This window comes from Pararge aegeria, chromosome 20 (genome assembly GCF_905163445.1).
Source record: "Pararge aegeria chromosome 20, ilParAegt1.1, whole genome shotgun sequence".
NCBI classification, from domain to species: domain Eukaryota; kingdom Metazoa; phylum Arthropoda; class Insecta; order Lepidoptera; family Nymphalidae; genus Pararge; species Pararge aegeria.
In genome coordinates, this window is record NC_053199.1 from 7,373,804 (window position 1) to 7,396,318 (window position 22,515).

Genomic DNA, 22,515 nt, shown 5'->3' on the forward strand with positions numbered 1-22,515 from the left:
TTTCCTAACGATGTTTTCCTACGCCGTTAAAGTATGTAATATTTTAATTACTCAAAACGCACATAAGTTTAAAGTTAGAGGTGCGTGCTGTGATTTAAACTCGTCAATCCGAATGTGAAGTCGATGTCTTACCCTCTGAGCTATCACGGATTTTTCAAGGTATACAGTAGAAGTTAGTGCGAAATTACTACCATATATATAAAACTTAATTAATATAATATATATTATCATACATACAAAATAGAGAAAAATTACAGAATATGTGTTATATATATTTGGATATATTACATTTAACTAGGATATAGACAGATAGATATAGATAGCACGGATGAAACTGCGGAGCAATAGAAAAATAGTAATAGAAAAATATTAAATTCATACTTACATAATTTTCATTGAATATTTTAATTACAGCAAAATAGGTTATTAAATTTGTGGATCCTCGCATATGTTGAGAGGCTTTAACGAATCTCTTTGATCCGTCATTTCGGGTATAACATTATACGTTCAAACTACGAGTACGTAAATAAGAATATTGACTCTCAAAGCAAGTTCGAGCTTAAACATAATAATCCACTAATTTTATTATGCAAAGATAATTAAATACATGAAAATGTGTAAATTATCGATCGAGGCTATGACTCTTTGTCTGTATGTATAGCTGGCATAGCTTTTTTGAGGCAATCAAATATCATATTAATTTAATTCCCGTGAACTATTATAAGTTCATCTACGTATTATCTAAAATGATACATATAACATACATGGTTATCCAATCGTTATGAACGGAATTTTACAACACAGTACGGTCAAAGATTCTTTATAATATAAGATCTTTGCCACTGTTTCCCTTCTGCTAAGTCGGGTTAAGCTTATTAAATTTTAAGCCATTTATAATCGTTAGAGTCGTGCAGTTCCGCTCAGTATAGATTAGTGCGTTAAAACTATCGATCACTAATAAAAAGGGTTAAAATTTAAAGAGTAATTGATCACACACACGTATATAATTACGTATGGACATATACTGGCGTGGCGATCACAACGGTCATTCAACTGACATTATCCGAGATCACTTTGAACTCGTCAACTATCATGAGACGTATATCTTTATCATATACATTTTGCACATTCAATTGAGGTTCCGCAGATCGCGATAACCTCTTATGGCCCACGCTGCGTTCATGTTCATGTGACGCTCCATGCGTACGTAATTTGGACTAATTTATTAATATTTTATAACATTTTATGTAACCGACGAACTGAGACTAAACGGTGCTTAATTAATCAATATTTGCTGTGATATTAGCGTTTCAATTATATTGAAATTCTGTACCTACTGTTTAGCACCACAATAGGGAACAATTATTAATATTAACACAAATTGAGCCATTGACACAGCTATTACCTATTGCTATAATTACGATTGTACTAATATGTTTATTATATTATTATGTACCTAGCTTTACTTGATTATAAATGACACACATATATATGTACCTACACGGTGCAGACTACGTTTCTTATATTTTCTTGCTACATGTTCTCATACATAATAAAGTTTATACGCTTTAACTCTTTTGCTATCCTTTGTTTCCACCGCCAATATAATATCAATCCCGTGGTCACCTTGAGTTCTTCTGGGACAAAAAGTAGCCTATGTTACTCACCGTCCTTTTAAATAACGCCCAGTAATCAATTGAATTGATGGCTTAAATAGGGTTTAAATTGTCGATATAGAAACAAAAACACCATTGCTTTTATAATATGAGTAGGTACGAGTTTATAAGTATATATACTATATATATTTCCGGCGACTACTTAAGTCCGCGTTTGTTTTTGTGTTTAAAGTTATATTTTCTTGTAAAAAAAAATCGGTGCAGTTTTTAAAAAGAACTTTTTCAATTTAGCGTAACTCTAAAAATAACCTATTTGTTTCGGTAGTTTAGCTTTCTCTTGGCGAATAAATGGTTAAAATCGGTCCAGTAATTTTGCAGCCTATTGGATTCAAACAAAAAATGTTTCCTTTTATAACATTAGTATAGATATAGACATATATATAATTAAAGGCGTTTTCCAGGCAAAAGAACCGCATATTAATTCAAATATTTGACTTGGTAGTGTCAAGCGAAAGTCTATCTGGCAAAAAAAGACTTACGAAAAGACCGAAACGGTACGCTATTATGATCGCAGCAGACCTTTTGTTTTATGAGATTAGGTTTATTTTTTTAGGTTTGTTATTTTTTTCGCCTCTGGCTTCCTGGAAAAGATAAAGGTAGCGTAAAGGCTCCTTAATTGTTCATGTTACGTGTATTTTATTACTGAATCTTTCTACTATTGTACTATATAATAAAATTATATCTTTTGTCCATTCATTCTTTTGTATTTACTTTAAAACCTGAAGTTAAAACGTCCACAAGCGGTAATACAAACCAACATTTATGCTTTAAAATAACTACTAGCAAGAAGCAGGTAAATAGTCCTTCACAAGACCTGTTTAATCTAAATATAAACTGAAAGGTAGTTTATATCAATAAAGTGTGTTACTTTCAACAGTGTCGAAGGCTGAAATTTTATCTGGGCCGGAGCTGTTCGTGAGAGCGGGCTCGGATATCAATCTCACTTGCGTCGCGAAGCACGCCCCGGACCCGCCAAGGTGAGTTTAGATTTTCATTTATGTAAAAGCATAAAAGCATACCTTTTCCATTACTCTAATGAAAAGATACTGAAAACTTGAGTTGCATTCAGATATAATATAGCTGCATTAAAAGTTATTCAAACGGTGACTTCGACTGAAAAATGCAAAATCTTGACAGAATGATCTCTGTGGTAAGGGGGTTTTTAGTCTAGTTTCTATAGTCTTTTTAGTTTTAAATTTGCTTATTATAGTTTGAATTTTCGTGTGTAAAATATTTGGCGTCATTATCAAGCCTTTAATTCCTTATTTTTATGGTAATAAATCACGATGACTGACGCTAAGCGGAAAACCATTGCCTATAAACAAAGCAACATTTCGCCAGTCATGCAAAGACTGCGCAAAGAATATGTTCTACAAAGTGCTGCCTTGGGTCCACCAATCTGAGGCGAGGATAAGTATTAAGCTCATGTGTCTATTATGACACCGGCAAACATGGCCTTCAAACCAAAACACAGCGATACTGCTTGGCGGCGCAAATAAGCATATTTATTCTCGGACTAGCTCTGTTACAAAAAGCTCTACCTACTACTACTATCGTCGTTGTTCAATGGTGGGTGATTGATATTGTATAAGGTTGTTAGTTCACAAGTTTTATGATGTTTTATACCTTTTTTATTTTGTCCGTCTGAATTCTTAAAGGATCTTTCACTGTTTTACTCTCAATGTTTGCCATTAATTACTGTTCCGAAACATTTCCAAGCGGACGCACGACCTACCGTTGCCATCAGGGTTCGAAGTCTGCTATTAAAATTGTGTGTCAATGAAAAAAATCTAAAATTACATTTTTGTCATTCACTGTATATTAAGTATAGCAGAGGTCAGTGTTGTCATTGAATCAAAATTTAACAATTAGACGTGTATTAAAATTTCCGTTGGTAAACACACAAGGTAAACCTGTATCGTGGCTGAAATAAATCCTAAAAACACTAATGCCTACTTTAACAAAGAAAACTAATGGTAAGTATTTCATGGGGTAACAGGTGTGGTTAGGCGTAGCCTGGAAAGCCTTGATATTGACAGGCCGTTTTAACTTAACCAATTTTTTTAAAATAAAAGAATATTGTGTTTTTTTAAGCAATAATGTTGCATGTTACTCGCTTCTAGAAATAATATCTGCCCCATATCTAGGAAATAAAGACTTTCATTACAATAACATTAAATACATATTTGAATATTACTACGCACTACAACCTTAAAAAAATCAGTGCCGCTCATTGGATTGCATATCCATGAGTTGAATTATCTCATCAGTCTAAAAGGGTACGCCTGCATCAGCTAGAGCTTTCGCGTTGAAAGGACGAATACATTTGCGAGTAGAGGCCGACTGTAAATGAAGTATTGCCTTTGGGAGCATCTTTGCAATCGCAAAAAGGATTTAAAAAATACAAAATATTGTATTACGTGTGTAAGTAATGGTTGAAAGCACTCGCATTTATATTGATAGTTTACTTAACTAAATGCCAGTCATTCGATGTTGAATTCTTTAGATCGTCGTACACTCTTTTAAAATGAAAAGAAAATATCGACATTAGTTCCTATTCACGAAAATGATAAACCTTGGTTGGGATTATGGTTAGGATGATCTATAAAAATTGATTCCAAGGTACTGGGATAAAAATACTTGACGGTCTCTCCGGCACAGTGGTAATCGCTATAGTATACGCGGGTTCGATCGAGATTTTGGGAATTTTTGAATTTTCTCTAGTCTGCTATGATAATTAGCTTGGGCTGTGGTTAGTGACCACCCTACCGACCAAGGCGTGCCTACAAGCGATTTAGTGTTCCAGCACGATGTCGCCTAGAAAGCGATTAGAGGTACAGTTTAATTAATCTGGTTAGCCCTTTATCATCTTAGACTGCATCATCACTTACCAGGTGAGATTGCAGGCCAGGTTTAATTGTAGAAGAAAAAAAAATTTGTCAAAGTGAATAGCTGGAGTCATCCAATCTCGTGAGAGAATCCGCGTAACCCGTTGTGCTAAAAAAAATATTAGGTCTATTAGCGCGGCGTATGCCTAGAAGGATAATATTAATGATGACAAATTATGCTTTAAATGACGACGAATAAATAAAAAAATGCAAGTTAATTAATTGAAAAACAAATCTTGTTTCGAAAGATTTCGTGGCTTAAGGTTACGATTAGTTATCCGAAAGAAAGGTGAATATTATACAAATTAAAAATGGAAAAAATTCCCGTTTTCAATATTGTGTACATTATTCTATTAATCATGCTCTTTTATTAGATTCCTACATTGAGGGAGTTGTGAATAATTAAGTAACATGTTATTTTGTGGTCGCGGCCATCTTGGATTTGAAATTTGTCATAGTGCATATTGTTCTGCTAGTCAACCCCTTTAATTTTATATCCAATTTGAGGGGAGCTGTAACAAAATATGTAATCCGCCAATTTGTGGCGGCAGCACTCTTGGATCGTTTTTATCAAACATACTTTCAAACAAAATAACAAACTCAAAATTGGTATATAAGTTTGGGAAATATAATTCCACTGACAGACACACACACATACACACAGACACGTCAAACGTATAACAACCCGTTGTTTTTATAATGTAGGTACTCATTAATAAAGAAGGTTGCAATACAAACCCTTTCAATTGAACATAAAACTTTGTTTTTGGGGTAATTAAAATTGCATCGTAATCTCTCGACGCGTTGTTTAAGCAAATATTTCCCATGACCTGGAATTTAATCTGTAAGCTTTAAAAAAGAGGTCACTGTTACTGGCTGCTTGTGAATAAAACTTTTCACAATACTCCCTTGATTTAAATTCACAACAATTTTATTGTAATGATATGAATGTGAATTCCAGTGGTTAGGGCTTCGGCTACACTTTCAGGGGCCGAGTTTGAATCCCAGCATGCATTTTTAAGTTATGTACATTTTAAGTAGTTAAGACATTACTTGCTTCAACAGTGGAGGAAAATATCGTGAGGTAACCTGCATGCCTGGGAGATCATGTTCAATGTTCTTAAAGGCGTGTGAAGTCTATCAATCTGACCTCTATCAAATAATCCGCACTGGGCCAGTGTCGTGGACTAAGGTCGAGAACCGTGCCCTGCAGTGGGTTGGTAATGGGTTGATATAATGATGATGATATGAATGTACGAAAAATCATCATCATCATATCAACCGATAGACGTCCATTGCTGGACATAGGTCTTTTGTAGGGAGCTCCAAATTCCAGTTTTGTGCCGCTTGGGTCCAGCTTCTTTCTGCGACACGCTTAATGTCATCTGTCCACCTCATTCGGGGCCGACCAACGCTGCGCTTACCAGTGCGGGGCTGCCATTCCAGCACTCTAGGACCTAAACGACTATCCTTTCTCCGAGCTATGTGCCCCGCCCATTGCCATCGCCCGCTGAGTGTCTGTGAGCCTTCGCACTACGCACTGTTCGAAGATTTTGGTCTTCAGACACGGAGGGATTTTGGACGAAGAGATGTCACTAAGTTTTCCTAACGCTGCCCATTTGAGTTGGATTCGGCGGTTCACCTCTTTCTCGAAATTGGATCTTACCTGATCTTACCAAACTGAATCTTGTGTCCTAGATATACGTATTCGTCGGCAATTTCGAGTGCAGTGCTCTCAACGATTACTGATTGAAGCGGAACATTTGCATTGGACATAATCTTCCTCTTGCTCATGTTCGTTCGTAGGCCCACCTGGTAAGAAACTAAGCTGAGGTTTATGTACGAATATATTCATATAATTGATTTGTAATATATATTTTTTATTAACGTTGTATATTCTTACGCGTATCAAACAGTTAAAATCAATTTGAACCAAGATAAGCTTATTTCCATGTATATTCAAGCATTAGAGTTGATCACGTATTATGATCATTATTGACCGCTTACCGGCTTATCATAGGGCACAGATCTCCTCTTAAAATCATATAGATGTAGGCCTTAGTCCATCACGCTGGCCAAAGTTGGTAGACTTCACCCACCTTTGAGAACGTAACGGACAACCTTCATGCATGCAAGCTTCCTCGCTGTGTTTTTCAAGTTAAGCAAGTGATTGCTTAAATTCAAAATGCGCATAACTCCGTAAACTTAGAGGTGCAGCGCTCAAACACGGTTCCCTAAAAGGGACGCCGAACCTCTAACCACTGAGCTATCATCGTTTCATAAACGTATACATTAGTGTATAGCCCATGAGAATTAAGAAAAAACGAATGTTCAGAGTTTCTCACGGAGCGTATCACCCCATCAATATTCAAATTTAAGGTCCCTCAGCTGAAAGATCTCGGGCACATGGTGCCATTAAATGCTGATAGGCAAAGAATGCCTCACTTAGGGACCTCGACCGACCCTTTTATCAGAAAATAAGCTTATCATGTTTATGGATGCGAGAATAAATAGGTTGCGTGAAAAAATATATTGGGTTTTAGTAAAATGAAACTGTTCACGTTATTAATGGCGGGCCAGTTGCAAACATAAAGAAATGGGTTTTGTTTGCTTCACATAAATTCAGCTGCTTGTGGCCAGCATGAGTGAGAAAATTATCAAATCATTGAATAATAATGCATTAAAATAAAATAAACCTATTTTTTATTTTATTTTAATAATTTCAAAAAACATGATATCTTAATATATAAAAATCTCCTGTCACGATGTTTGTCCGCGATGGACTCCTAAACTACTTAACCGATTTTAAATTAAATTGGCTCACCGTGAGCAGTCTGGTCCATCTAAAGAGATAGGATATCTTAGATCTTTAATTATAGTCGCAATTTTATTTTATTGCAAATTATTTGTCACATGTTATATATATATGTATATATATACTACAATACTCACTTAAGGCTAAGCGATACTGAATACTTTAAAAACAAAATCAAACGCAGACGAAGTCGCGGGCAACAGCTAGTATATTATAAATAGCAATGATAGGAATAAAAAACCGCGATGCTGTTTTGCGTTATTGCATCTGATGTTTTAATGTTAATTAATGAGTAATTCCATAGAGACTAGTTGTACCCAATCGAGTGCGATTTTCAGTTTGTTGGTCGAATAAAACGTATGTGCAATTAATTCGAAAATAAATCAACGAAGTTTTTCCGTATCTCGTTAAATGTCATTCTAACAAAACGATAGGGATTGAATATTTTTAAACGTTACTTCAACTATAAAAAGTACTATCACACTGATGACTAAACATTCATTGTGGCTGTATTATAATTGAATCCATAAGTCATTTCCACTTAGTTGCAAAATGGCGCGAACGTTAACCTGTCAGGAATAACCACAGACTATATAACATAACACTGACACTTTTTATATAACTTCGGCATCCGACATTTTAGTGCTACAGAACAAGTCCCTAAGCGCTAGTATGCGCGATACGAGAGAATCATGTCTACCATTTTCACGTCCTATTTCTATGAGTTAATAGGAAGATATTATTTTGAAATATATAATAATGACAGAGACAAACGATTTAGCATTTCAGTTCAATGCCGCGTGGAAACCGATTTAGGATTCATGGGTGCGGTGCTACGCTCCGTCCCTGAAACTCTGAAGGTTCCTTTTTATTGTTATGGATTTAATATGTGAGCTCTGTCAGATTCGGGTGCTACCATCTCAGAGTGCTGCATCACATACCACCAGGTAAGGTACCGGTACCGCCGAAATAAATATAGGTTATTAGTATCCCAGCCTATTTCTTAAAAAGAATTGAGATTCAAGTTTTGACAGCACACCGCCTGATAAAAATCTTTTTATATTTATAATAATTATTATATTTTTCGGATTGCATATAAAATAAAAAAAAAGTAAAGTAAAACTAAATATTCCCCGAGTACATCGGGATCGAAACCTTCTTTTTTTTGATTTGATTAATGACACCATACAAATTGATATTAACTTCTGCAATAAATATTTTTTTCACTAATGCATAGTTTATTTGTGTTTAGTGTATTTGTATAAACTTAGTAATGGATCATGTAAAGTCACTAGAACTGGCTCTTTTAATGATAGCAGAAAGTTAGTTACCTTAATGCTGACATTAAAACAGCCAATCCTTAGAATTTTTTAAAGAGGCTTCGTATCATGGAAGTGTATAAAGTCTTCTATACTCTTGATAGTAAATACTTTACACTTACTTACTTAGATACACTCATGTGATACTATTATCCCACATTCCTGTTTAAATAACCCTTATTATACAACAGTTGCATAAATAACTTTTAATCTCACGGAATACCAGGAATTCTACGCAGATAATTGAATAGGGAGGTATGGAAACACAACATGGGGGTGATATTAGGCTAATCTACGCGTAGTAATAAAGAATTTCGGAAGTAAAAACTAAAATATATTTTATCTAAATATTAAAAATTATTTTTGTGAGCTTTATATTATGAAAATGGTCTTATCCAAGGTTCATTTGCGTATTTGAAATGAGGTTAAACGTATGTATAGGCAAATGAGTAGAAAGGCTTCAGACAAAGGAGGTTCATATGAATGAGATTATGGGAGTGCTTCAACAAGAACTGTTTGCCATGCCTCTTTGTCTCTTCAAATTTGTTCAACTTTGAATCGCTATTCAAGTATAATATTCTTGTCTTTTAATGCGTTTAGAGGTTCATAGTATAGTAGTTACAATAATACCGTAGCTGTTCATTATTAATTAAACTTAGGTACTTTATTTTAACTTTTTTAGCTGTATATGGCTTTTTGAGACAGAGCTCGTCCAGTGTAGTACTTTCGTCATGCTTGGGTATTTCTGCCACTTATAATATTCTTGTCTTTTAATGTGTTTAGAGGTTCATAGTACAGTAATTTCAATAATATCGTAGCTGTTCATTATTAATTAAACTTAGATACTGTATTTTAAATTTTTTAGCTGTATATGGCTTTTTGAGACAGAGCTCGTCCAGTGTAGTACTTTCGTCATGCTTGGGTATTTCTGCCACTTATAATATTCTTGTCTTTTAATGCGTTTAGAGGTTCATAGTACAATAATTTCAATAATATCGTAGCTGTTCATTATTAATTAAACCTAGATACTTTATTTTACCTTTTTTAGCTATATATGGCTTTTTGAGACAGAGCTCGTCCAGGGTAGTACTTTCGTCATGCTTAGGTATTTCTGCCACTTATAATATTCTTGTCTTTTAATGCGTTTAGAGGTTCATAGTACAGTAATTTCAATAATATCGTAGCTGTTCATTATTAATTAAACTTAGATACTGTATTTTAAATTTTTTAGCTGTATATGGCTTTTTGAGACAGAGCTCGTCCAGTGTAGTACTTTCGTCATGCTTAGGTATTTCTGCCACTTATAATATTCTTGTCTTTTAATGCGTTTAGAGGTTCATAGTACAGTAATTTCAATAATATCGTAGCTGTTCATTATTAATTAAACTTAGGTACTTCATTTTAAATTTTTTAGCTATATAAGGCTTTTTGAGACACAGCTCGTACTTCCGTCATGCTTAGGTACAGCCACAAAGCCGCATTTCTGTGTTCGGGTCTAAAGAGTGTGGCTCGGTGTAACAGGCACATAAGGCTTGATGGTGGTAGAGTCACTACAAACAGGCAGAGTTAATGTTTTAAAAGTGCTTACTAAACAGGGCGGCACTTTGTAGGTTGTGCCTTGCATACCCTGCAAAGTTTTGTTCACCAGGTGGGTCATCAGCTTAGTCCGGCAATTTTTATTAACTATAAAAAAAACAAGAATTCCATCAAGAGCTTTTTCATTAAAGTATTTTTACCGTGACTTTTACAGCTTGCAAAGTAGGATACCAACCATCTTACAATCGCTTAAAAGTTTGCAATAGGTGTACTTTAAATTACTGCGACTACTTACATTTTAAGTACGCAGTCTCCCCAATATATCTGCGACATAGGCATTAAGATCTCCCATCAGAGTAATCTCGACATTTAGGCGTTTTACTACTAAAGCCACTTTACGGTTGAAATTTTGATGATGACCAAGTAAATTACGGTTAGCTTACCACTTTAATCTTGTTAGGCAGGTTACTACAACTCTCCTTTGTGCAATATTGTTCCATTAAATATTTAATATTAAGTTTAATTAATATGATTTAAAAAACTATTTGATTAATCACAGTTAATAAAAGATGACCGTAACAAGTTCGTAACTTTGGGTTACTATTTGCCTCGTTTTTATAGTAGTTAGTATGTTCAACTACGATGACGATGTCCTGGGTTCGATTCCCTTGTCAGGCCAAGAATACTTAAGTATTGGGTTTTCTGATTCTGATGACCAACCCGGGAATATTGGTTATTTAAAGAACACCCTTGCGCATTTAAGCACGTTATTCTTCATTGGAGTAGCTTGATAAATGGAACCATATGACCTGTTAGATTCGTTAATAGGCTGATAATGGTGATTTTTTACATTATCATCATCTTAAAAAACCGAAAAGAACTGTCTCTTTTGCTCATTGGAAAAAGATATATTAATTCAGGTCAATATTAATTATCTAGGAAGATTTTAGGGAAGGGGTTGGCAGGCTTCTACAATATTTATCAGTGCCTATAATTATCGTTGTTTTCTTTAATAAAAAAGTGTATGTAAGTGATAATAACCGGAACCAAAGTTTTATTATCTTGCTGCACACGGGTGTTCCCTACACAACTAACGTTCCTGGTTTGTCAGAAAAACCCCATAACTAGCAATTCTTAGCCCAGCCCGGGAATCGAACCTAGGACCTCGAGGTATCGGACGTGACATACATCCCCACCAGTAAGATTGTCTAAACAGCACCAAACAAACCAGCAGTAGTTTACCACCACGCATAAGTAAAATAAACAAATTATTTGCAGTTTTATATACTGGTATCGGGGAGAGCAAGTCGTCAACTACGCACAGCGTGGAGGGATCAGCGTGGAAACTGAGCAGCGGACGCGGACGAGTCGGCTGCTCATAGCTCGCGCTGCTCCCCACGACTCCGGGAACTACACTTGCGCACCAAGCAGTTCTGGTGAGTTTCACTTAAATGCTTAGCAACGCTATTTAAAATTTAAAATATTATTTAATAGTATTTAAAATCCATTAGCGGCCAACTACAGAGAGTATTCTCCTAGAATGAGAAAGGCCATGCTGGCCATGTGCTGATTGAGAACATTATGGATAACTCTCCGGATTTGGGTTTTAGAGGATATCTTACAATATTGTATTTATATGTTAATAGTATGCGTTATTCTATGGGCTTCATAAGAAGGTTCAGTGTCACTCAGCGGGCGCTGGGAAGAGCTAGGCTCGGAGTATCTCTACGCGATCAAATCAGAAATGTGGAGATTCGTAGAAGATCCAGAGTTAACGACATAGCTCAACGACTCGCGAAGCTGAAGTGGCAATGGGCCGGGCACGTAGTTCGGAGAAAGGATGGACGCTGGGGTCCCTAAGTGCTGGAATGGCAGTCCCGAACTGGTAAGCGAAGCATTGGTCGTCCCCCAACAAAGTGGACAGACGACATTAAGCCCGTCGCAGGTAGCCGCTGGATCCAAGGGGCACAGAACCGTGAAATTTGGAACTCCAGCAGTAGACGTCTATCGGTTGATATGATGATAATGTTAATGCTAGATTATCCCGCGGCGTGTATTGTAAAATATGTAAAAGTAGGTATACGTAAAAGAAGAACAAACGAACTTTCGCATGGATATACATATTTTAAGAAGTTTTTCCGTAAAAAAATAATCTGCGTACATTGATATAAATAAAAAGGTATGGGCCCTGGAAAAAAATATTTTACACTTATTCAACCCACAAATGAATCAGCGCCATCTTTTATACGCATAAACTAATACGGACCACGAACGAACTACGTATAAATACGCATTTCCTTGTTAGAACGGTTAAATGCAATTAAATTATGTCTGGTCAGGGAACGCTTGTTGTATTCAATTAAATCTCAGCTTCTATCCGGCAATACGAATTTATCTTCTTCTTCTTTTGATTCTTCTTTGCCAGTGTAAGTAGCTTGGAAAAGGCGCGAAGAAAAACTTATCTTGTTCCCTCACTTCACGCTAACGTTTTGGCTCCAATAATTCAGTCTAAATTCATTTATTTCAAGTAGGCCTAATTAATAAGTACTTATGAAATGTCAGGTCTGTTTATAGTGACTCTACCACCGGTTCGGAAGTTCCACTGAGAAGAGCCGGCAAGAAACTCAGCAGATTGCTCTTTTCAAACATCATTTTAAAGTTTAACAATCTTTAGAATTTTTCTGTTTTGTGAGAGATGAGAGCGGAGTTGCCTGCTTCCATGCAGCCTTGTCGTTTAGGAATTCATCAATCGTGTAGTAACCACACTTATTAAATGTGTTTTAATATATTGTTTAAACTTAGGCAAAGGTAGATCTAATATTACCTTCGATATCATGTTATAAAAGCATATACCCATCCCCACAAAGGATTTTTGTACTTTTCTCAGACGATATGCAGATATCACCTGGTGATACACAGAAGTATGTTAAATATATGCCTGCCAGTATAAAAATCCATTTTGCCGTTGTTGCATGAATATTTAATCAACAAATAATACAATTTACTACGCTTTCTATCTATCTCATAGGAACCAAATATTTTTCCGGGATTAAAAGTAACCTACTTATGGTTCATAAAATAATTATCTCACTGTAAAAAGAACGAAGATCAGTTGCACTCGTTAATAAGTAGGGATTTATTGGTAGGGATATTTATTAATAGTGTTTGTTTCAAACAATACCAAAAATAAAAAATAAAATTTACTTTTTTTAAATTACATTTCATTATTGTTTTTTTTTTATTAATATCATTTTATTTCCTAATAAATTTATTACGTAGGAATACTTCAAAGTTCTTAAACCCAAAGGTATACTTTGGATTCTAGCTTAGATAGTCTGACCTAAGGTATTACTTACATTTCCATTAGAATAAAGACTAAATACTCTACTAATCTATTCGGTACGAAATTATCGATAATATTATATATTTTTTTGACTATAACCATGATAATAATTTTCAATAAGGACAAATATTTGACTACATCCGTATAGCTTCGTTTGTGATACAAAACAAACATTTGCTCTACAGTAAGTAAGAATAAACAATACAAGCCTAAATCAATATTACTGCGAATGGGAATCAAATACGCTTACACTCTATTATTTCATATCAATATTAGAAACTATTCGATCTTTTCACCTCCGTATTGACGATGTGTGCATAGGAATGCCATTCGTATTTCATTCGAAATTTACCCATACTTATTGTAACCGATGTAAAGCTTTTGCGGATACATTTCGTTGCTGAATTCGGGGAAGTGATTAACTTTAGTTACCTGAATAGAAATTCAACACGTAGCTTTTAGTAACTTTATCGTTTGAGTATAGTCAAACAATATAGTTGAATAGTGTAGTTAAACTATCCGTAAATTATGTAAATCAAATAAATTTGGAAGTACCTACTAGGTAACCATGAAAGCAAGTTCTGTCTTAGAATTCTGTCCTAGAATTGTCTATGCATACCTATAAGATAATTACTAGCCGCACACAAAGCCTCTCATCGGACTCAAACTCAGCAAATGTAAAATAAAAAAAATCTAAATCACCCACGTTCAACTCGTATCGGACCTATCACATAGAGGCGTCAGCGCTTCAGTACATAATACGAAAAAATTTAATAAAAAAGTTGATACATGCGGTATTAATAGGTTAGCTAGAATACGTAACAATTCTTTGTCATGTTATAATACTTTTTGTTAATCGCTTCACAAGTGTCTTACAAGCAGTGGCGTACATAGAGGCTGCACAGGGTATGCAGATGATATAAAATTAACTAAATCTCCTATACGAACTATTTCGAGGCTTTTTCTAACTCTTACAATGCCTATAATTAAGTTTTTTATAACTCGTACTGGAGATTATACGTTGTGCATACCTTCTATGCACGCCACTGCTTACAAGGAATGCTAACTTGCAAATAGTTTTTACAGTAACTTAAAGGATGGCCTTTAATAAGTTTGTCAATCCATCGAATGAGTTACCTGCCGTAGAACAAAAAAGCGCTCTATTGATCTTAATTAGTCGCCTGGATAGGTGTTTAAAGAATTACAGTATACTGTACACAAGCATAAAAATACTATGATTGATGCGCGATATCCCATTCTTCAGGTACATATACGAGTACGTTAACGTACCTTTACGCAAGAAAACTAAACGCCACGTCTTCAATAAATAAGATGAATGTGAAAAAGAAAATTTCAGTTGTCTTTCGTTAGAGAAAGTTTGAACTACCAGTATGCGGAATTCTGCAGTGAATATGGTTCGCGATAATAATAATATATTATTTCAATTGGTATCTAAAGGAATTTTGGAACGCAATTTGCATGTGACAATAACTTGACCTATTCCGTTAGTAAATTGAAGCCTTGTAACGCATTGCAGATACAACGTGCGGAGAGCGAGTTCGGCAAAGTTTACTGCCAGACTATAGCAACTAGTAGAGCATTCATGGAGAGAAACTCATTATGGGTACTCCACATACTTTAGAACTGAAAAAGAATAATTTTCTCAACTCTACGTTCTTACTTTTCAGATCTATATGATCAAAAATATACATGATAACTTACAGCTCTAAAACATGGTCAGCAAGAAAGATTAGGAGGCTAATTTTGGTATTTCAATACCTTAAAGTCGGATTCGTATTACGATAGAAGTGCTCTAGAAGTGCATTTAGATAGTAGCGCAGAAAGTATGCCATGTCAGACGGCGGCACCTATAATGCATTTGCGAAAAATCATAGAGTATTAGGAATGACCTTTGGCTAAAAGATTATCAAGAGAGATTGAGAGATTATAAGTCTCTTATAATGATCTTTTAACTGTGATTCTTGCTGTATAGTGTACACCTAGCTGTCGCATATCGCACTGCGCATTACTTTTCCATTTATTTATTTTTAAGTTACTGCTACTCAAAACATTAATTTAGCATTGAAACTTTGAAATATTATAATATATAAAAAATTGATTTTGATTATTAAACAGATATAAAACTTTTAACATGCTTTCATCCCCCATTCAACCCCTTTTAGATTTGGAATGTTATATAAAATTTATTTTTCAAGATACAATTATAAAACTTTGATTTTAGGTTTTCGATTATAAATAAAGAAATAAGTGTTTCACTTATTTTAAAAATTCCAACTTTAAAAAAATTCATATAATTTTTCATCAGGGGATGAATCTAATCGATAGAATCTAGTCGATAGAAAAATTATATGAAAGTTTCTGATTTTCTACGTAATCACGAATGATCAGCTAAATGAGTGTTTTGTGAAAAAGCTGGCTAGAATAGTGTTGAGGCAGTAACTGCTTACTTTCGTACACTAAGGCTAAACCTAGGCAGAAGAAAAATTAAAAATTGAAATCAGACACGTATCGAAAGCGAGACCTCTTACATAAAGGCTTCAATTTGTAATAAGAGAATGTAATAAGAGATTTTGGCTAAAAAAAGTATTAAGAGAGCTCCTGACTGATTGAGTATTATGAATGACCGCTGGCTTTCGTACAGTAAAGAATAAATGAAATTTGCCAACAAATGAAAAGATAAAGTAATAAAAATTATTTATTGCTTTTGATCTTTAAATGTAAATAACTTTGTTTGACTGAATGGTCATAACTGATGCCATGTTTGAAAAAGCTTGTCAATTAAAAATAAAACGAAACCCGTTGTCTGTTTTACTGTATTTTTTTTTGCAAATTTGCGTACAATTCTTTAACTCGGGCTGTTTGTAAAACAAAATCAGAAATATAAGATTTGCTACTCTAAAACTAGTATCATTACGTCCATTTTACTTTGACGATATATAGTTTAATACTCGAAAACGACTTCTTGATTGCGATCAATCTCCCCAAGGTTTCACCAGCCTCAACTATGCGTCACACCGTAATTCTCTACACCTCGGCTATTAAGAGTTTTCGCAATTAAACTGTTAACCCGCGAATAAAAGACACGAGACATTATAAATGCACGTTCCTACACTGCGTTTTTACATACCGCCAGAGTGTGAAAGCTCTCTTGGCAACTATGTTTCCTGCAGAGATATCTTGACTAATTATAAGCCAACAGTAGCATTTCCTAAGCTAGTGCTCCCATCACTGGCAGCTGGACGATGTCTAAGTCCTCATCAAATCTCTACAGCTGTAGGAGCTGTGACCGATGCCCTGTTCCCTCATTAACAATAAACAGTAATCGTTTCTCAGAATCAGAAAATAATCTTAGTTAAATAGTATGCAGGAGGTTACCACCTTATGGTTCACACAGCCACTCATTTTACTAAACCAGCGGGCACACCCTCATTTTTCAAGTTTCAATCGTCGCATCGTTCACTCTTAAGAAAAAGAAGAAACACTTTATTGCACGCAGAACATAAATAATTCAGATAACACAACAAAAAAATCAAAAGTTATTAAAAAATGTCTCAAGTTAAGGGTTTGCTGATGTTCACTGAGGGGTGCTCTTTCTACAATAATCAAATATTTATGAAAATTATCATAATCAAAATAAAATAGTTGCTAAAATCGGCTCAGATTTGACGGACGGACGGACGGACGGAGGTATCGTAAGAGGAGCATTTTATTATTTAAACAAAGATAATATATCCCTCAATCCCATATATACCAGATAAATTATCAGCTAGAAGGATAAAGCCCTAATATATATAAATTGAATTCACATTTGTGTAGACGAAAATTAAAAAAACAATGTTTTGTTTTATATCGCTAGTATAGTAACTATTTAACTATATGTACACAAATTAGAAGTGGTGATAGCCCCGTGAGTAGGACTTCACTCTCGGGGGGCCAAATTTGACTTCACCACCCTCCACCTTCTACTTTTCTGAGTTATGTGCGTTTTGAAGCAATTAAAATATCACTTGCTTCAACGGTGAACGAAAACATTGTGACGAAACCTGCATGTCTGAGAGTTTTCATAATGTTCTCAACGGGGTGTGAAGTCCACCAATCCGTACTAGGCAAACATAATGGACTACGGCGTTAACCCGGTCTCATTATGGGAGGAGATCCATGCCTAGTAATGGGCCGGTCATAGGTTAATATGATAATGATAAATAATGAAATAAATTTCAGTAAATAATTAACCTATTGTGCCAGTAAATTTTGTTGGTTACGCAATGCAGATACGATTAGTGAAGATCGAATCCGGTAGACTTTACTATAATACCATACTAATTGGACGATTACCGAGAGAAATTTGTTATGAGTATCTCCTCCGCACGTGCTTTTTAGATACTGCAGTATCGCTGCAGCAATATTACTGGCGAAGAATAAACTTATTTAGTGTATTCATTACGAATCGCGACTACACCTAAAAGTCCCGACGCTGCCTCAATGTTGTGTTGGTTTAAAGCTGGTGTAACATCTAACTACTCGTAACTATACTTACAAACGACTTGTACGCATATAAAAGATTCCTAAATAAAATCGATCTACGATCTAATTGAAGAGTAAGTATTATAACCCCATACTACTCAACTTTTGTTTATGGCATCGGGTCACTTTTAAGATAGCGACCATTACTGAAAATAGCACAGTATATTATGGTGTGATTGACCGATTATAAAAATGAACCCGGACAGAGCGGTTTTGATGTGCATGATGGGAAAAGCTAACACAAGACATATATAAACATCACAAAACATTCAGGTTACAGACTATAAATAACAAAGGGAAAAAACAGAAGCGTAGCAAGAAATCGACAGATTAGAGTTTAATTTTTTGTGAATGCATAAATTTAATTAAGGAATATCAGAACTTTTTTGTTATATGATGAAAAGAACAGAAGAGATTTAAGATTTATGTAACCCCCATACTATAAAACATAAAAGAAGTTCAAAGGTCAAAGTTCATCAATGTATCCAAAGTATTGAAGTATCATTGTAATTTAATACAGTCATAAGCCAGTCATTCATAGGCAGACATGATAATTTTACATTAAAATCTAATTTTTTACTATAAATATACACGCTGTATCTTTACATACTTACTATTATGCCTCGAACACTTTTGTTACTATAAGGGCATCGGCAACTATATTTTTATTGAGCATACGTAAGGGGCATACGTGCCATATCTCATCGACGCTATCGGTGCTTGAGACTCAATTGAGCCTCACACATCTTACTCAGACTAATTTTACAAAGAATCTTCTCATAGCCTTATCGCTATGATGTTTATCGCGATAGAAATATCATAGGTAGTATTTTTTATTTCTATGCTAAATAATTTTTTTTACCGACAAATGCGAAAAACACGAAAAATACCAATCTAATTTTTTTGTTGGTACATTCAACTATTAAGTGCAACCAAAAATATTTAATTTATATATTTAACATCAGTGGCTAACATACATATATATCGCATTGTGTTTATCTTCCAGACTGCTTCAAGTAAGGGAAAATTATACTTACCTATTTGAAATGGTACGCAAGCTAATTCAAGGGTGGTGTCATAATATATCCATACGACTTGATTGAGCATCATTAATAATTTATAACGTTCAGCTAAGAAAGAAAAAACAAAGAAGACAGCCACCAACAACCACCTATTCGTCTGCCAGACAATAATATACCTACCTATTTCGTTCCGCGCCCGACTTCTTTGTCTGTGTTCGACTTGGAATGAATTCATCTTACGCAGGTGGTAGCGTTTGTGAGAATTTCGAGGGTCCATCAAATTTGTTAGAGTGGCTAAGGTAAAGTAATAAAAAAGTAGAACTTGAGCCACCTGAGACCTTGAATGCATTAAGATATTAACTTTAATTTTAATAGTTATTTATGACCGAATAGCACAAAGTTGTTCTTAAATTTAAAGTTTAAGGTCTTTAAATAATTATCGATAAACACGTCTACACGCTTACGTAAACGTACAACGCCTACGTTTTTTAATATTTCATTGGTCTCTTCAGACCTATCTTGAAAATATTTATATAAGTAATTTCAATCTTTTCCGCGGTAAAATGTTGCCTAGTTTATACTTTATATACTAATATATTTAGGTAACTTATCCAGCTGATAGGTATAAATATCAGAGAATTGACTATGCAAGCATATAAACGTACTTTTCACAGTGAGATCGTAATCTGTTAGTAACAAGGACTTGTACTGTGAGCGTATTTAATTCCGCATTCAACATTATTTAACTGAACTTTACGGTTTCGATACAAATTCCTGCAGGACTGGCTTAACGGGAGTAAATTTATCTGACGGATTTTATCGACTTTGCTTCAACAAACCAGTTGCCTTATATTATTATGACAAAATTCCTGTAGTACAAAATTTACCAAATGAAATACTTTTCTTAATCCTCAACTTCAAACATTGTTGTGTCGCTTTGGTATTGGATCATGATTTCTTATATGTTGTTCAGCGCTTGGTTGCGATCGTACCTGATGATTATAATATAGCCTATGGATTGGAGGATATTGTGGCCTAAAATGGAGTAAATGAATGACAAGAAAAACGTTTTGTGTCCTTATTTGTAATTCAAAAATAAGGAAGCAAATCGTTTTGTATCCATTGGATATCAACTAGGTAACGGTGCAGATCCTTTCAATGCCTAACAGTTTGATGGTAGAAAAATGTGGATGGAATTGAATGGATGGCACGTATAGTAATAATACTCTCTAAAATATTTCTCTTGTAGAATACTGATGGACAGGCGACTTTGCGATGATGTAGTCTACTAACTCTTGTCTCAGCACCGATAAGTCACTGTCCACTGAATCAAAATTAAAAAGCTAGTACTTGACAGATCCCGTAATGGCTGCAGTAGGTACTCCTTACACGACCAAACTTAAGCGTGGAACAAAATGGGGTTAAAATTTAGAAACTTTTTAAACGTGAAGAATCACTTGACATTTTATTCTACTGTGTTATATTCTGATTGTATTCTAAGAAAATTTACAAAAATTAACTGTCCTCGTATAAAGAGGTGACTAAATTTACATCAGTCTTAGTTCAAGGACTAAGGGTCCGTTCACACAGACCGGCTCGGAGAGGAGAGCAGATTTTTATCACGTTGGAAACAGTGTTTTGAGTGATTGTAGTAAAGTTTATTTTTGCATTTGCACCTTTTTTGTCATTAAAAATGCCTGAACGCGCTTCGTGTGAAGTAATAAAAGGAGCCGACCGGCTCCGCTTGCGTGCTCTTTCTCGCTCGCGCAGCCGCACCCGCTTTCAGATCTCTTCCAGCCGGTCGATGTGAAATAGTTGGCGGCTCCGCTCCGGCCAATTCCAAGCGTATACGACCCGGTCTGTGTGAAAAGAAAAAAGCAGGCCGATGCTCTCCGAGCCGGTCTGTGTGAACGGACCCTAAGGGCTCATACTATAACGAGTTACTCTCCGTTCTTTCCACTGGTTTTATGTTAAATAAAGTTTTTTAGTTGTTTATTTAGGGTGTGAAGGATATAAATATATCCAAACAAACGATAATATTTGCATTTATAATATTATTAAGGATATTGATTTCTAATATTTTTATTTTGTTTTAACAGAGTCTGCGTCAGTGATCGTTCATGTACTGAGCGGGGAGCGGCCGGCTGCTATGCAGAGTTCCAGCCCACCACCTCAACAACTAAATCCAATACTATTAGCGACCATTGCCACTATGTCGACGGTACATCGGCAACGTAGCTTTTACCCAGCGAATTTTTTCTATATATTATTCGAAATAACCTTTTTCGCTTGCGTTGCATTTTTCGTAGGTTATGTTGATTTCTTCAAAAACTTTTGGATGCGGTCTGGGAGATGACCAACTACGGTTTAAGTTCTTGATTTATGGGAAATGTAATGATAGCATAACTTTAAGCTGCTTTATGTATAGTTCAACTAAAGCGTTCAAAGTACATCCTTGGAACGCTATTGTGTATTTGAAATACAACGACTCAATATCTAGTATATATTACCTTTAAAAGGTTACGAAAGTTATAATTATTCAAATTTATTATTTGGTACTCATTTAATATATTTTCATAGTACATTCGACATGAATTCTAGTTTCGAAAACATTTTTTTCTCGAGATGAAAAGGCTTAAGAGCGTCGCCTAATTGAATTTTCTAATAGAGCGATAAGCGCCTTAAAAAGCTTGAGGTATTAATGTTGATATTAATTGTCTTTATGAAGATTAACGGTACGCATTTACTTTGGCGGCTTAAGTATTTTAGGCGATTAGTTGCCGCTTATTCTCTTTCGTTTTTTCCAGCTAACTACGCTGATCTTAATCCTATAGCAAGATTAAAAGGAAATCGATTTTGCTATTTCGATATGCCATGAGCTGAGATTCAATATAAGAAGCTTAGTTTATGTGTTACGTGTTTAAGCCGACGGACGGTCTCTTTGCCACGTTATTTGCCTTTCTATCAAGTTGAATAAACAGCACGAACTAGTCACAACCGACTAGTTATATAATCCCCCGATTGGAACAAATAAAAACTCGGAATCATCACGTTCTGTTTGGAATAACATTATTTAATTTAGATCAATTACTGTTATTCGATTTATGTAGAGTTAATTTGGATAAATTTAAATAGCTAAAAGCAACTTTAGATTAAAATTCAATTATCAATTTTGTGTAGCTCAAATTCGAAACTCAATTAATATAATTAGTTTGAATTGAACTTTCACTTTGTTTTGGTTAGTAAAGGTTAATTTAGAAAAAAAACATAAATTATTTAAACTTATTGCGTAAGCCATGTTAATAATTAATTAATAAACAACCTTTATGTGTATAGTTTCAGCAAATATAGGTTTAATTCGTTAAGTCAAC

The 22,515-nt window shown here is 34.8% G+C and overlaps 1 protein-coding gene across 1 annotated transcript in view; it reads left to right on the top strand.

The window, feature by feature from the left end:
• The window catches only part of LOC120632638 (hemicentin-2-like), a 46,109-nt gene extending 23,930 nt beyond the window's left edge, over positions 1–22,179 (top strand). The window contains exons 4-6 of the mRNA XM_039902586.1: positions 2,554–2,653; positions 11,513–11,670; positions 21,244–22,179. Of these exons, the coding sequence (XP_039758520.1) occupies positions 2,554–2,653; positions 11,513–11,670; positions 21,244–21,500 (515 nt within the window). The 3' untranslated portion in view covers positions 21,501–22,179. The remainder of the gene's footprint in view (positions 1–2,553; positions 2,654–11,512; positions 11,671–21,243) is intronic.
• Positions 22,180–22,515: the final 336 nt, after the last annotated feature.